This window comes from Acinonyx jubatus, chromosome C2, assembly GCF_027475565.1.
Source record: "Acinonyx jubatus isolate Ajub_Pintada_27869175 chromosome C2, VMU_Ajub_asm_v1.0, whole genome shotgun sequence".
Lineage (NCBI taxonomy): Eukaryota > Metazoa > Chordata > Mammalia > Carnivora > Felidae > Acinonyx > Acinonyx jubatus.
In genome coordinates, this window is record NC_069384.1 from 45,727,157 (window position 1) to 45,743,031 (window position 15,875).

Here is a 15,875-nt window from a genome sequence, read left to right on the forward strand (position 1 = left end):
TCAGAAAGTGGAGTATTTTATAATAGAACACAAACATCCACAGCCATTAAATAACTTAAGAAAACTCTAGCCACATTAAACAGGATACATAGAGGTCACAAAACTACTTTGAAAACATGTTTTAAAACTCTGAAGAGTGTCTTATTTTCTAATGGGCGTAAGGGGTTCCCATATTTTTTGGAAGATAAAACAGAGACCCTAGCAACAACGCATTTTCCAGAGAAACACAGAGATCCTCATTCAGAATCCTGCACTTCTTTATCCTAAAATATTGAGATTTACATCAACTGAGACACTATACAATATTGAGTTTCTTCTCATTTTTTATTTTTTAAAAAAGACAGATTTAGGATATTGTAAGAAATTACTAAGTTACATTTTTTAAAATCTGTCAAGTGCTACAGTAATGGAATAAGTAAATAAGATTTTTTTTAAAGTTCAATGTTTATATATAGACATATTTATAAAAAAATGACTGAATTAGAAGATGTTAAATAATGTTGATACACACCAGGAAGGGATTTAGGCAAGGAAAGGCACATCATTTCACCACAAGAAATAAAGACCATAGTTGGAAGTTAATGACTAGCCAAAGCTTTAGGTCTTGTGGTAGTTTTCCTAGCTCCGGAGGGTCATTACGGTGGAACCTTCTTTATGGTACTGAGCTGGAATACATAGACAGCAGTTGGAGAATTTTACTCTATGACCCCAAAGTACTGTTAGAAAGAAAGCACTCTTAAGCCTGATGTGTGAAGAGGCAAGGAGCAAAAATCCAAAATGGTTTGGTGGTACTGAAAATCCTATTGACATACTAAGGAGAGTTAAAAAAAAAAAATACAAAAAAAGGTAAAGTAAAAAATAAGGTTAATCCTCTTGTCTGGCTGAATTGGAATTCCTGCAGTTACGAAGTTAAAGTTTCAAGTAAACACTGTATTTTTCACTTCCTTTCTTGTAGACAAACACAGTATAGATAAACAGCTGCCATACTTCACCTTGAATAAAGCTATATGCCAATATTTGGGGAAAAGGCTCTTAGCTAATCTCCTTATTTTATATAGCTTAAGTCTGAAAATAGCACTAATACTTCTGGCTGACTGGCTATCTACAACAGCACAGTGACCATTAAGTTTTGACAATGAAAGGTTTCCCAGAGACACTAAAGGGTTTCTAGTTGAACAGCTAGCTATTTACTGAAAAGTCTAACCGACATCAGTAGGACTTGCTTTGGGTCAATCTCCCACTATCAATTTTCTTTCAGAAATTTGTGCCAACCGTCTACCCACTTCTTGCTCTCTGGACTCTGAACCCACATTGGTTTGTTTAAAAGATGGAATCATTCAGAATAATCCATATACATTTTAGTGGTATTAAGAAACAATTGTCTGTGTGAATAAATAAAATAGATTTTCAGGATAAAATGGTAGATCCACTCAAAAAAATTAAATTAAAAACAACGGGAGGGGAGACAAGAGAAAATATTAATATTAAAAACATAATAAAAATGGCAATTGCAAAGCAGGCAACTTCCCACTCATGCCACACGATAGGCCTTCATTAAGGTGTACTCTTTCCGATTGGTGTGAGCAGCCCAGATGAAGAGGGCAGAAGCCATGAACTGTAGGGGAGCTGAGACACACGCCAGGCAGAAGGACCATCCAAATTCACCAGACACGTTCTCAGGTAGTTCTAGTTTCTGGTGGAGTAGTTCAATCCCAGCAACATAACAACTCACTGAGCCCAGTGTGCACAGCCCTTGGAGGAGAACAAAACAAAACTGGTAAGAGCACAGTGAGAGCTTCTCGGGCAACACAACAGGACGATACTGCGTGAATGTTTAAGAGTTACAACTCTTTGGTCTCTATGGACACAGGAAGAGGAGAAAAGCAAAGTATCCTGACAAGACCCACCTGCAAGGAGATGCAGAATGCCTGTGGCAATGGTGGGATACAAACTCCGGCAGATGCAAGCACAAAGTCCAATTACGGCTCCAAAGCACATCAAACCCAGACTGACAAAAGGTAAGAGGAACTGGCAACGCCAAAGATCTGATTTTGAAAAAGAGAAAAAAAGAAATGTTACCATGATTTCAGATGGTGTTCTCACAATGTCAATTTCTGTCATATACTAAATAGATCTTTTCTCAACAAGTGAGAAAGGAGTACTTTTAATACTGGATGTTTCTTTTCTAAAGCACTTTGTTCAACAGGATGCTACCTTTGTCCTGATAAAAGTGAAAGGACACTAACAGTTAACAATCACTGAGGGCTTACTATGCATCTGGCACTATTCTTTACACGCGTTGCATGTTAATCCTCCAACATCCCTATGAAGAGGTACTATTATTATCTCCATTTTATGAATGAGGAAACTAAGGCAAGAGGTATAACTAACTTGTACCAGGTAAAACAGTAAGCGGGAGAGCCAGCATTTGAAGCAAAACCTTCTGGCTCTACATACAAATGAATCTAAGTCCTTATAGGATCTCAAGGCGGGAATAACAAGTAAATGAATGGTGATTATAAAAGACCTGTTGAAAGAATATACATGAAACACAAAGCAGAGGATCTCTACACTCAGTAAATGGCAGTTTTAATTATCATAAATTCCCTCAACAACAGCTGTGGGAAGAAAGCTGATGATCTTCCAAAGCACCCCCTTACACTCTTACATTACTTTAATTATTAGTAATGTATTAATATCAACTCTAAGCCAAATTCTACCCTATAGTGCTAGTTTTACTTTCTGGAACTACATAGAAGTCTTTTCTCCAACTTCCCTTCAAACTCTGTTAGAAATATACTTCTTCCTATATATTTGCAATACAAATGTGCAGGTTTAAATGTGCAGGTTGAGGAGCGCCTGGGTGGCTCAGTCGGTTGAGCATCCGACTTCAGCTTAGGTCATGATCACACGGTTCGTGAGTTCGAGCCCTGTGTGGGGCTCTGCGCGGACAAGCTCAGTCTAGAGCCTACTTCGGATTCTGTGTCTCCCTCTCTCTCTGCCCTTCCCTGTTTGTGCTCGGTCTCTCTCGCTCTTGAAATTAAAATTAAAAAAAATTTTTTTCAATGTGCAAGTTGACTTATATGCAGATTTTTAACAGAACATACTGCAAATGTATTTTCTCTTCCTTATCATTTTCTTAATAACATTTTTTTCCTCTAATTTATGTTAAGAATACACTATATAATACATACAACATACAAAATACGTGTCAGGCGACTATTTTATGTTATTGGTAAGGCTTCTGATCAACAGTAGACTGTTAGTAATGTATCAGGGAGTCAAAAGTTATATGTGGATTTTCAACCCCGTGGAGGGGTTCGTGCTCTTAACCCCTATGCTGTTCGAGGGTCAACTGTACTTGCCATTTCATGGTCTCTCACAACATGGTCATTCTTTTGGACAAGCTCCAGTAAGCCTCTACAGCCGGAAAACCAGGTGCAAATCTGAAGACAGTATTTCTTATGCAGTCTGACCATCAAGGAATGGAACGCTCCTAATAAATACTTTCATTTGTTTTTGATATCTATACTTTTGTTATTCCCACCTAAGGCTACATTAATGTTTTTGGTAGCCCTAATCCTTAGTTGACTCTTAGAGCTTATAGTCAACTTTTTTTTACATATCCCTATCTGAACTCAGGTAGCTGAAATGTTTAACTCAAATACAAAAATTTATTATTTATTCCTATTAAATTTACTCTTCAAAAGGGCCCACTAATAACATCTTTTGGGGAGGTCTGGATTCTGTCACCTAATGTATTAGCTGCTTCTCTGAACTTTATATTTGCAATTGGTTAGGTACGTACCTAACCTTAAAATATGTTTTCAACAGAAGAGAGTTCATCGGGATACCATTAGAGATCTTATTTCAAGTTGACATGACATACTGATTCATCTTGTTCCCAAAACAGAAATCAACAAATGGCAAAATTATTTCTTTTTTTCCCAACTGTCCGGCTGAAATCAATGTACTCACAGGTCCGAAGCAGATCAATTCCACTATTGTGGTTTCCAGGATCAACAAATTTCTCCATGAACTGCTCATTTAGTGTGAAACTCATGCATTTTGTGACATCAAATGACTCTGGAACATGAATTAACAATGACTGCTTATTGCTTTAATTATAAACATTTAACAAAAATCCCTTTCAGTAATTATTCTCTAAAATAAAAAGTGATGTAGAAAGATGTTCCCAGAGGACAGCAACCTCTTTGGCCTTGAATGACACACAAGATTCACTGATGCCCAATGGATGCCAGTGGTTCTCAGCAGTGGGCTTAAGACATTGGTACAAGGAAGGGGAAAAAAAAGTAGGAGCAGTAAAATGAATGCGAATAGATATGCAAGAAGACTAGGAAGGAGAAGACAAATAAATAGGAACTTTCATCTTCTCCCCGAAACCTACTCCCCCAGCTGTCTTCCCCCATCTCAGGTAATGACAATTCCATTCTTCTAGTTCCTCAGACCAGAAACTATAGTCATTGTTGCCCACATGCATCCCACCAGTTAATCCTTGAGGGTCCACCTTCAAAACATATCTAGAATCCAGCCACTTCTCAGTGCTACTACTGTCGTCTAAGCCACAATCATCTCTCACCTGAATCAGTGCAAAAGTCTCCTGGCTTCCACCTTTGCCTACTACCTGTTTTCAAAACATGCGTGTAGGTGACCAGATCATCTGTCCTCTGCTCAAAGCTCTGCAATGCTCCTTCACATGTGGAGTAAAAACCGAGGCCCTCATCACGCCTAGAAAATCTTGCAAGGTTTGCCCCACTCTCACCCGCAGAGTACCTTTCTGACAACTCTCCCCTCCTTACCCTCCATTCCAGCCCAGTGGCTTTCTTGCTGGTCCTTGACTAATTCAGGCATGCTCCCACCATTAAGCCTTTGCAGTAGCTTTTCCTTCTATCCCACGATTCCCCCTACCTCTGCAACTTTCCATACAGCCAACTCCTTCACCTACCTCAAGTCTTTACTCAAGTAATGTCTTCTTGTTGAAGCCTATCTTGCCTATGCTATTGAAGATTATAACTTATGCACACCAACATCCCCTTCCCTACATATTCCAAATCCCCTGTATTTTCCTGCATTTTTTCATAGCATGTGTCACCTAACATACTATATAAATAACTACTGTTCATGCTATTACACTTATTTATTGAGTTTACTGCATGCATCCCTTACAAGAATGTTAGCTCCCTCAGACTAAAATTATTTTTTTTCTCTGATGTTCTACATGGAATATGGAGGCATGTAATAAATATTTGCTGAATGAATGATAAACGATTGGTAAGATTCAACCATCAAGTGCTCCTATGTCCTAAGTAGAACTGAACCCTTTACAATTAACTTTAACCACCACCCCCCCTTCCAACTACTTTCTTTTTCCCATTATATAATCACAACTATTGTCCTTCTGATATATGGTAACTCCAGCCTGTTGTGCTGTGATTTAAATATAGTGCTTCCCACAAAGTGGTCAACAGAAGTAGTCATAAGTAGAAACAAATTGTAAAGTTGTTCCTTAGAAACAGTTCTAAAGTTTCCATTTCAATAATTGGAAATTAAACATTTTTAATGGTAAGAATGCTTGCAAAATAAATAAGACAATTTCTTAGGTTTTTATTTCCGTAATGCATATTTTTAACCTACAAACTCTATCAAGTTGTTGTAAAACAGACTCAATATACACAGATTTAAACGTAGAGTTGGATCAAATTATATTCTCTAAGATTCACAGGGCAAATGATAATAACTACTAAAACACAGCTAACACTTAAAAGACTATCAATTCATATTTGTTGATTTGATTCTGGATACTAATTCTTTCACCAATTACCAAATATTTAAAGTCTTCCAATGTACTTTCCCAATTATTTCCTCATGACATGTGTGAGACTAATAAAAATAATTTTACTGATAAGTACAGAGATTTAAACTGGCTTTCCCAAGATAAGGACAGTTACTTATCCAACCAATTGTAACGAGTATCACGGTACTTCATGGAAGATGGACAGAGAAGGTGGTAGAGAGAGAAGACACATAGATTTATTTCTTTGGAGAGAGAAAGAACCCACAAACCTCCTTTTACATAACTGGGTCATCACCATCACTTTATTATTGAGTAGATAAAGGAGACAGAAGTTAAAATAAGAGAAATACCTGTCCTTTCTGGTGGGCTATACCAATATGTGTTTGGAGGTATAGTGATACACCGTCTCCACAATCCCACTGTGCCATTAAATCGGAAAAGCGCATCATTATAAGTCTTTTCATCTGCCTCATCACTCTCAAAGTCGGTCCAGATGCTTTTGGCCAAATCACTGGAATTTTCTTGAACTGGACTTCGATATTCATACCAGAAGTCTGTGCCAATCGAGGCTGCCATGTAGATGGTGGAAATGAGGCTAAGCACACAAGCAATTACAAATGCTGTAGCAAAACGGTTATCCATTCTGGCATTCAGACTGCTCTGTTTAAAAGTCGGAGAAAGAAGAAATGTTAGACTTCATGGACATATAGAGGTTACTTTGAAAGGAATTATCTCAAAAACCACCCTTTATCCTATTCCCCATCCCTTGGCCCTTAAAGTAATATATAATCATTAAAAAATAAATAAAGGCAAGCATGTTCTCAATTAAGTTCAAAATAAAACTCATTATTATGAAAAGTACTTATTGAATGCTCACATACCCAGGATGCTACGGAGACAGAGGTCTTGTTCTCTAGTCTATCACCTGCACACTAAAACAGACAACACTGAAATGGACATACACATTACAGATACAAACAATAGACATGCTCAGAGTCAGCAGTGTGCCATACATCAACTCTTCATTACAGGCTGAATTTTTATGCAAGCTGCAGAGCATTAAGTTTTCTGGGGTTGAGCGCGAACAGGGCATTAGAAAAGGAAGCAGAGGAAGTTGGCTCCTCCCAGTTTCGTCTGAAGAGGAAAACCTTCTAAACCAAGGTTAAGAATCAGGAGCTATTTGGAAAACAGAGTTGAGATGTTCCTTAACCCACACAGAAAAGGTAGTTCTGGGTACACAGAATAACAAAGAGAACAGTAACTATGATAATGCTAGATAGCAATCTGCTCTTAATCTATTAAAGCTAAGGAAAACTCCCTTACGCTGCCAAATTCTCCACTCCTGTCTACTCTCCCCATTCCTCACACTTTTTGACTCTCCTCATCTGCAAACTAAATGATTCCCCCTCAGCTAGAAAGAAAACTGAATTAGGCAGAATATGAATACTCCCAATGTAGCAGGATTCTCACACAGAAAGAGTTGGGACACTGAGGCTTTTCTTTCCAGGAAACAGCTTTATTCGGCGGGCTAAGACCCAAAAGGCTGAGCCCCCAGCGCAGGGCGGGAGGGGGGGGGGGGCTTTTGTACAATTTTTGCTCTTTTGTCTCCCATATATGGTAACATACAGTCTGAATAAGCTACGTTACAGAGTCCTGGGGGATGTCACGCACCGGCATAGAGCCAGGTTGCCTTCCCTCCTCTTGAGGTTTTCACCACATTCCTTAGGGAGGGGCTCTACCACACCAAGGTGTGGACAGGACTCAACGGCAGTAGTAGTAAATGGCCGCAGTAAAATGACTCAAGGCGAATCAAGCTGAGTCAAATCCTGCCAAGTATACACCGTGACCGCACCAAACACCTTACAAAGGAGCACGAAAACAGGCTCGCAAACTGGGATTGCCGAGTTTGGAAGATAGCAAGTGTTGACACAGGAGAGACGGGGCAATTACACTGATTAACAATAACTCCAGAAGTTGGTTTTGTATTCTTGTTCTTTCTAATTCTCTTTCATCCTGGTGCTCTCAAATGACCTTAAAAGGTCCCGGCACCGAGAGCGGCTGTTTACCCAGGCCGGACAACTGGCGCTATCACCTCGCAGGGCGCACTACCGAGCCGGGGACCCCGCAGTCCAGTGCCACCCCAGGCCAGGGGCCCCAGGTACGCGACCAGGCCCCTCCCCAGACCACTCGGCCGAGGGAAAACCCCCGCCGCAGCGCTGCGGCGGGGCACCCACCCGCCCGGGCCGCTCCCCGGGAGGGGCCCCTCTTCAAACTGCTGAAAACATCCAACGGCTACGCGACCACTGCCCGGAGACGCCGACCGCGCTCACTCACCGCCCATCCTCCTGCTCCGCCAGCTTCACCCTCAAGCTCAGACCACAGCACCCTACTCTCCCCGCGCCTCCTCTGACGCACTTCCCTGCAGATCCCGCCCCCTCCATAACTCCCGCGCCTCCGCCTCCGCCTCCACCCGAGGCTGGGCTTAGGCCCGGGGCCGAGGGGGCTTGTGGGAGTTGTAGGAGGGACAGAAGGAAAGCGGCGGGAGGTGGCGGCGGTCCGCATTTCTGGCGCCGCGCGCGGTGCATTGTGGGGAATGTAGTTCAACTCCGGGGGGACAGTAGGGGCGCAAAAGGGGGGTGGGGGGTGGCGGCGCGTCTGGGCTGATGGAATCTTGTATTTTATGAAGGAAGGGAGGAAGGTCCGCAAAGGCGACCTGTCTCTGATCACCGACAGTCATTGATTGTGACTTATATAACAGGTTTTCCAGTTCTGTGCTCTCCCTGTGACATAGCCCTACCTCTAAATACGTCAATAGCAGTAAGATACTTCTGCGATATTAACCCATTTATGTCCTCTCCCACAATCTCACTCCCATTGAAGCAGATAGTCCTTCTGGTTTTATTAAGTTTAGACTAAGAAAGATGTGACTTGACCGTAACCATCTAGAATGTAATGTTTGGGTTTCATATAATTTATGTTAATGGCTACTTTCTCTTTATGGCAAGCGATACAAATTTTCTATTTATTATAGTAGAGTTTCGTTTTAATGCTTTTTTAACGTTTATTTTATTTATTTTGAGAGAGAGCACAAGTGGGGGAGGACTAGGGAGAGAGAGAGAGAATCCCAAGCAGGCTCTGCGCTGTCAGCACGGAGCTGGATGCAGGGGCTCCAACTCACTAATGTGAACTCATGACCTGGGCGGAAATCAACAGATGTCTAGCAGAATGAACCACCCAGACGCCCCAGTACAGTTTCACTTTAAAATAAATTCCAGTTAATTAAAGAAAAATATTAAGTTATGATAATACTGAGGGTACCAGATATGTCAAAAACGTGAATTTAAAAAATTGTTATGTAATGTGAAAAAGACTCGATTTGAGGGAACATTGTCTTAAGCAGATAAGGTCATGGACAGCCTCTGAAAGTGCAGATGGCCATGTGTCACAGCAGTAACAGAATGACTCTTAAGTCTTCAAGTATTGCACAGAAGTTCATGGATAGAAAGCAGAGAAGTCTTTGCAATAATGCATGTGGACCCAGGAACATGGCCCAAGACCAGTAAATGATGGATTTCTCAGCACATACTGACAGAGACAGCTTACTCAAGGACCAGAAAAGCTCTCAAACCCTACCCCATCCCCAAATGCCTTGGAATTTAGCTCAAAGTTGATACTAAATTTCTACCATCCCGATAGATTGAAGGCACAGTATCTGTTTTTCTGTCTGTGGTTCTACTTCTTTCACCGGAGTTGGCAAAGTGATATTCATATCTAGCACATAAATAAAATAAGGTAATAGCCAAATATAATATTAAAATATGACTGGATTTTCATGTAGAATGTCTGACTAAAGGAGAACTTTGTCAGAGGCACCAACTAGAGAAGGTGGTGGAGATGTACAGGCAAATTGTTAATATGCAACTTGACTCCTACCAGAAAGGAGGAGTCATGTACCAGAAAATATCCTTGTCCTTTGGCCTTCATCACAAGTCCCCTATCTTCAGAACTACCTCTCTGGTGAAGTCACATGGTAAATAAACCCAGGTAGAAGGGAAGTTTGAAAGAGGAAGACACTACCTCAATTCATAGTCAAGGAAGCTGATCCCAGGGTGAATAACTGACTAATCAAGCTTGGATAATAGGGTGCACTAACTAGTTTTGTGACATTAGACAAGTTAGTTAACCTCTTAAGTCGCAGTTTTCTTTTCTCCAAAATATGAATGTTGATAAACTCCCTATCCCAAATGACCATTGGCAGGATTAAATGAAAAAAAGAAATGCATGTAAAGTGCCCAGCACAGGGTCTGGGCATAGTCAACAATCATTCAATTATTAGTATTTGCAAATATTTGTTGAATATCTATAATGTATGGTTAGGGTCAATATAAACAGCAAATGCTCCCAATTCCCCTAGAAGCTGGAACAAAGCCATTTATAGAGGTAGGTGTCCTGCTTACTTCAGGAGGTTTATGAAACTCGGGGCTAACTGCAGATGACGAGGAAAGACTTGCCACGACCACATTTCAGGCATCCTTGCTGAGCTCGGCTCAGAGGATTCCCAGGCTGGGCTCATGGCATACATAAATCTTCGTGATTCAGGAGGTAGATGTTTCTGGGGAAGCCTGCAAAGGAGGAGGCTGCTTTCATTCATCAGGTCTGCAGAATGCCTAGGAAACACATCAGACACACTTACATTTCACTCAATTTAGGGGGCACCTGGATGTGTCTGCGTGTTTGAGGTTGTGACCATCCTACCCACTCAGCACAGGAGACTCGAACTGCCTGACCACACCAGTACCAACAAGCACATAACCATATTTCTCATTTATCTCTGCATCTTGGGTATTTTCTGTTTTGGGTGCTTGCTTATGGTGTGGGTAGGCAAAACAAATCCTTAATAAATTAATAGAGTTAAATTTCTACTCCCATTCATTACTCTGCTCTTTGGGAAACAATAGCTAGCCTGACATATTTTCACAAATAAGGGATGATTTAGTGAAACCAAGTACCAATTAGGAAATTTAAATTTAAAACTAAAGTTGAACTAGAACTCTGGCTTGATTTGCTAATGATGATTCTAGTTTCAGGACAAAGGTGTTATGGTTACACTATATTTTAAACAAACCAATAGCTGCAAATCTAGATATGCAAATATTATAACTTGTTTGTATCATGTGCTTAGGTAAAATCTCCTTGTGCAAGAATTCCCTTCAATACCAAATTTCCTAATATACTTAAATTTCATTTTTAATCACATTTTAAAAAAAAAAAACTAAAAATTACCTGAAGAAAGATACATCTACATTATGTTTTTCTCATATAATTTTGTCCTGCTTGTTTTCCTTATAAACTGTGGAAGGCAAAAAGAAGGAAAATAGATATATACACAAGCTGTGGTTTCTAATCAATAACCTCAGGAAAAAATGCATCAATCTTTGAATTTCCTTGTACTAATCCATTATACAATGGCAAAATTAATCAAGGATGAGGCAAATAGAAAAGTGCATCTAAAATGGTTCTTTCCTTCTAGCAATTCCTGTAAAATGCTACACAGAGTAGCAAACTATAGTTATTTAGATGTCCATGCTTCTGAAGGACAGTGAATGGACCAAATGTAGGTGACAAGTTTAAAATTAAATTGTCCTCTATTTTAATATCATCAGTGTGAGTCTTTAGTAAATGACCCTTTTTGAGTCTCAGTGTCCTCATTCACAAAATGGTTATGCTGGATGATCAGTAATATCACTTGAAGCTCTAAAATTTTATGATTCATAAAATTCCATTCTGCTGGAAGAAGAATAATGTAACTCCAAAATATAGTTGTAGATCCACAATGTTCAAGTTTCATTGGGAGATTCCCATGTCCTACACCTCCACGCTAGGCAATGTACAAGATAGAGATACAGGAAATGCAGATGGACAAAGGAAAAGGAGGAAGGCTCTATGCATTCTGATTAGAAAAGATACAGCAACACAGGCCATTGCTGTTTCAACAATAAACAGTAATCATGGAAAACGGAAGCTGTCTAAGAAGTTTGTGAAACCTCCCTATTCATTGGAAATAATTCAAAATTCAAGCATAATTCAGTCCGGATCTACAAACATTAATTGACCACCTATTGTATGCCAGACACTGTGCTGGGTACCAGGGACACTAATATAAGTAAACACAATTTTTGTTATGCACAACCTAAATCCAGATTAAATCAACTGTTATGAAGAAACCTAAAGTATATGTGCCTAAAATAATATCACTTTTGTTTATGTAAATATGGGGTACCAAGGGAAATAATCTAATAAGTGAAGGGGAGGAGGGCCCTGATAACAGCAAATGCATGCCATTTAATTTGGCATGATATATTACATTACAGTACATTACACTAAACTCTCCAAGTAACGGTCCAAATAAAAAAGCCACTGAGACTTAGAATATAAACTGATCTCTTAAACTGGACTGTTTAAATGGCTTTACACTTTATGATATTCAAGTAAGAAATGAACAAGAGAGTGTTTCTAACAAATGAATATGCAATCACTGTAATAAGTTTAATGAAAAACAAAAACTTTGCTTCATAATCTTTGCCACTTATTCAGGAACAAATCAGTAGGGTGTATGAATAGCGATTTCTTTCTCCTGTGCTACTGGCTATATAATCTGATTAATCCCTACCTAATAGAGCAGCCAGAGTGATTGATAGGGAAAAAGCAGAAGCAGAATATGCCAAAATGCCAGTTAGGGTGGCTGTACTCACAAAATCATCAGCCCACCTGTGAAGCAAGTCTGCAAGTCACAGCTAGGGCTGTATGATAGATAATACTGTATTCAGCTGAGCAGACATCTCAGGGGACAACACCCGACTGTCTCCCCATCCTCAACATTTGATGCAGTTCTGAACATATCTCAGGAATTGAGGTGCAGAATAGGGAGGGCCCAGAAGTCTAAATTAATTCCAAAAATTTTGTGATATCAGACTAGAAGGTTGCTAAGAAGTTCGAGTTTAGAGGTGATTTTTAAGCTGAAAAAAAAGTTAGCCAAAATCATAACAAAGCATAACATGTAAAGTTGGTGAAGGTTTGTAAATTAAAACAGTGCTTCTAAACTTTAGTGTGTGTGAGAATCACCTTGGAGGCTTGTTAAATATAATAAGCGACCTTGTTAGGAATCACCTGGAGTTGACTCCAGATGATTCTGATTCAGTAGATCTGGGACAGGGTTCAGAAAGCTATGGTCTAGGAGGCACCCAGGTAACTCTAAATGGGTAATGTGGCCTGGCATCCAGAGGTTCAAAACATGACTTTGAGAGTCCAAAGAAGACTTCAGCTAGGTAACTCCTTTATGTTAGAGATGATGAAGAGGTAATGGATGGCCTCTCCCTTCAAGTTGCTCATGATCAGCTCAGGAAGTCAGACACCAAAACAACTAATCATGTGAAATGAAGTAATGGGAATTTAATAAGCAGTATTGTAAAATATCTTAGAGAACACAAAGGTGGAAGTAATTATCCCTGCTAAGGATGGAAAGCATAATATCTAAAGTTGAATATAAACTGTATTTATGTACTTATAAAATAAAGGAGAGTTGAGCATTTTTTTTCTGGGAAAACAGTTCTTAAAAGGGGGCATGTGTGTGTGCTGTCATTCAGTTATTAATATTTACATCTTACTTTTTTTTTTTTGTCATCACCTTGTTCTTGCTGCCTTTCCACAGGCTTATGGTATCCAGTGTTGTTTCTGAGTTTTAGTCTATGTGTAGTTGGTTATTTATTGTTAGTATCCTCATGTTTATTTCAAAGAGCATTCAAAGTTCTAAACATGACTGTTGTGCTGTTTGGAACGATGACTTCCCCTACTTTATCTAGTCAGCTTTTATTGTGGATTCTGTCTTATAATAGCTTTGTACTCTTTGAGTTATTAAAAGCCCAGGACTATGCTGTTTGTTTCCTTTTTGCCTCAAAATACTTAATCTGTTTTCTGACTCAGGTCCCAGGATCATTTTGATCCACGGTGGATATTCTCACATTGCAACATACTACCATGAACTACCATATTCCAAAGTGACTGTATATGATAAAGCAAGATATTTGGTCCACAGCTGCTCCAAAGTTCAGTGAGGCAGTCAGATTTATTTGAGATAGTTTACATCAACAAGCCAACAACTTGAATGCTGAAAGAAAATTTAAGACCTGCAGAATAAATGTAGGCCAGACATTTTTCTCTGGAATATGAGCATGAACTTTTTTTTTCATTTTATGATACTTTTATTGGAATTATTGAGATACAAGAAAAATACAGATATATCTATGGATAGATATATGTATAGATATAGTGTTTAAATATTCTATGTTTACTCCACCAATCCTTGTCAAGTAAATATTGCCCTAGTTCAAACTATTTGACAAAATGAACGATTACATTAAGTATTTAAGGCTTACTCGGTGGGAAAGATTTCTATTCCAGAAATGTCAAAGCATTAGTTTCTCTCATCTGCAGCCTACACTTAGGGAAATATGCCCCCCACGAACAACACAGAAATGCTAGGGACACAAAGAAAGGCAGAGCCCAGTTGTAAATCAACTTCTGAGTGACTTGCTGGGGGTGCCCCAGATCAGGGGAGTCCTCATCTTTCCCTGACCTAGACCCACATGCCTGAGACTCAGGTCACATTAGAACACATCAGGAAAAAGAAAGGGGTACAAAAGGCAAGATAGTTATTTTCAATATATATCAATTATGGGAAAAATAAAAATTCAGTAGAAAGGACTTCAAATGTTAAACAATGGTGTTTTAATTCACAGGCATGCGTTTTTCTACGCAATAGCAGTATCAGCCTGAAACTGTAACTTTGGCTATGAAACCAGATGGAGGGAAAGAGAGAAGTAAAGAGCCTTAAGCCACTTTGACCAGTAAAGAACTGAAATCAATGGAGTCGATTTCAGGATTTGTACTCCACGACAGTTTTCCTAATATGAAAAGGAACAGATGACAGGAAGATATGATAGGACCCGTCTGTTGTTAGCCCGTTTCTCAAATGCTTTGAATGAACCCCAAATCTTTCTGTTAAAGTGCCTGTACTGGCAACTCCATTATAATGTCACTTATTAGAGGTCTGTCTCTGCTAGGTCAATAATCCCAAAAGTGAAGTTCACTGGTTTGTGGAGGTACTTAAAAATAAGTCACAGCTCAAAAGCTGAAAAATCACTGCTCCAGTAGTGAGGTATGAAAAAGACAAGATGGGGGGGACCCAGAGTCTGATGAAGGGGAGTTACTTGGAGGTAGAGAGAAAATCTCCTAATCAAGGATGTTTATTCTAACAAAAAGGAACTTAGCTGGTTGAATTACAAAGCAGATAAGAGTGTAGGGTGCCTGGATGGCTCAGTTGACTGAGTGGCCCGTTCTTGATTTCTGCTCATGGTTCATGGGTTGGAGCCCCACGTAGGGCTCTGCACTGACAGTGTGGAGCCTACTTGGGATTCTCTCTCTCGCCCGCTCTCTCTGCCCTTCCCCCGCTCATGCACTCTTTTTCTCTCTCTCTCTCTCTCTCACAATAAATAAATTTTAAAAAGAGTGTAAAAATAGCAGTTTGCCATTTTTAAACCTGTGTTTGTAAGCTACATAAATAACAACAAGGCCTACAGTTGAACCACAATGAATACATACTTGTTGATTATACTAGATCACAAAACCAAGAGTTTTCCTGAATAATTCAAGTAAATTGACATTTCCAAAGGACCTATCACGTGCAAGGTACTGTGCTAATGACAGTGGAAAATTTTTAAAACTAATATTAACAGCACAAGACATGGTCCCAGTCTCTTGAGAATTTTTAAAAACATATTGAATGAAACAGGATTAATTTTGTATAAAGTGAAAGAAGCAAGTAAGGGGAAAGAATCTCATACCCTAATTAGAATCATTATGTTTGCTGTAGATGTAGACTGGTATGATTTGGGAAATTTTCAATTCACTCTTTCTGCAGTGAAAGACTACTTCCCTCACTTTTACCAGGGATGTGAATAAAAGGACTATCTTTGTCATCACCACCTTAAAATTTTAAAAGAAA

The 15,875-nt window shown here is 39.4% G+C and overlaps 1 protein-coding gene across 4 annotated transcripts; it reads right to left on the reverse strand.

Annotated features, from left to right (window-relative positions):
* Window positions 1-305: 305 nt before the first annotated feature.
* On the reverse strand, window positions 306-10,482 carry CLDND1 (claudin domain containing 1). 4 transcript variants are annotated; one of them, XM_053220724.1, is made up of 6 exons: window positions 8,150-8,245; window positions 6,697-6,747; window positions 6,166-6,475; window positions 3,979-4,086; window positions 1,908-2,045; window positions 306-1,752 (listed from the first exon to the last, which is right to left on the reverse strand). In XM_053220724.1, the coding sequence occupies exons 3-6, from the start codon at window positions 6,455-6,457 to the stop codon at window positions 1,532-1,534; spliced, it is 759 nt and encodes a 252-aa protein (XP_053076699.1). In that variant the 5' UTR covers window positions 6,458-6,475; window positions 6,697-6,747; window positions 8,150-8,245; the 3' UTR covers window positions 306-1,531. The 4 variants fall into 4 exon arrangements, with proteins under 4 accessions (XP_053076699.1, XP_053076700.1, XP_053076701.1 ...); XM_053220725.1 differs by having other exon boundaries at window positions 6,697-6,762; window positions 8,150-8,208; XM_053220726.1 differs by lacking the exons at window positions 6,697-6,747; window positions 8,150-8,245 and adding an exon at window positions 10,273-10,482.
* Between the last annotated feature and the right edge of the window lie 5,393 nt (window positions 10,483-15,875).

Bases quoted from the DNA above. Each gene is read 5' to 3' on its own strand.
- CLDND1 (XM_053220726.1), bottom strand. From the start codon at position 6,457: ATGGATAACCGTTTTGCTACAGCATTTGTAATTGCTTGTGTGCTTAGC. The intron at 4,087-6,165 runs GTATTTCTCTTA...TTCATGTTCCAG, and splicing joins TAGCCCACCAGAAAGGACAG to AGTCATTTGATGTCACAAAA. The intron at 1,753-1,907 runs GTGGGTCTTGTC...TTCTCCTCCAAG, and splicing joins CATTCTGCATCTCCTTGCAG to GGCTGTGCACACTGGGCTCA.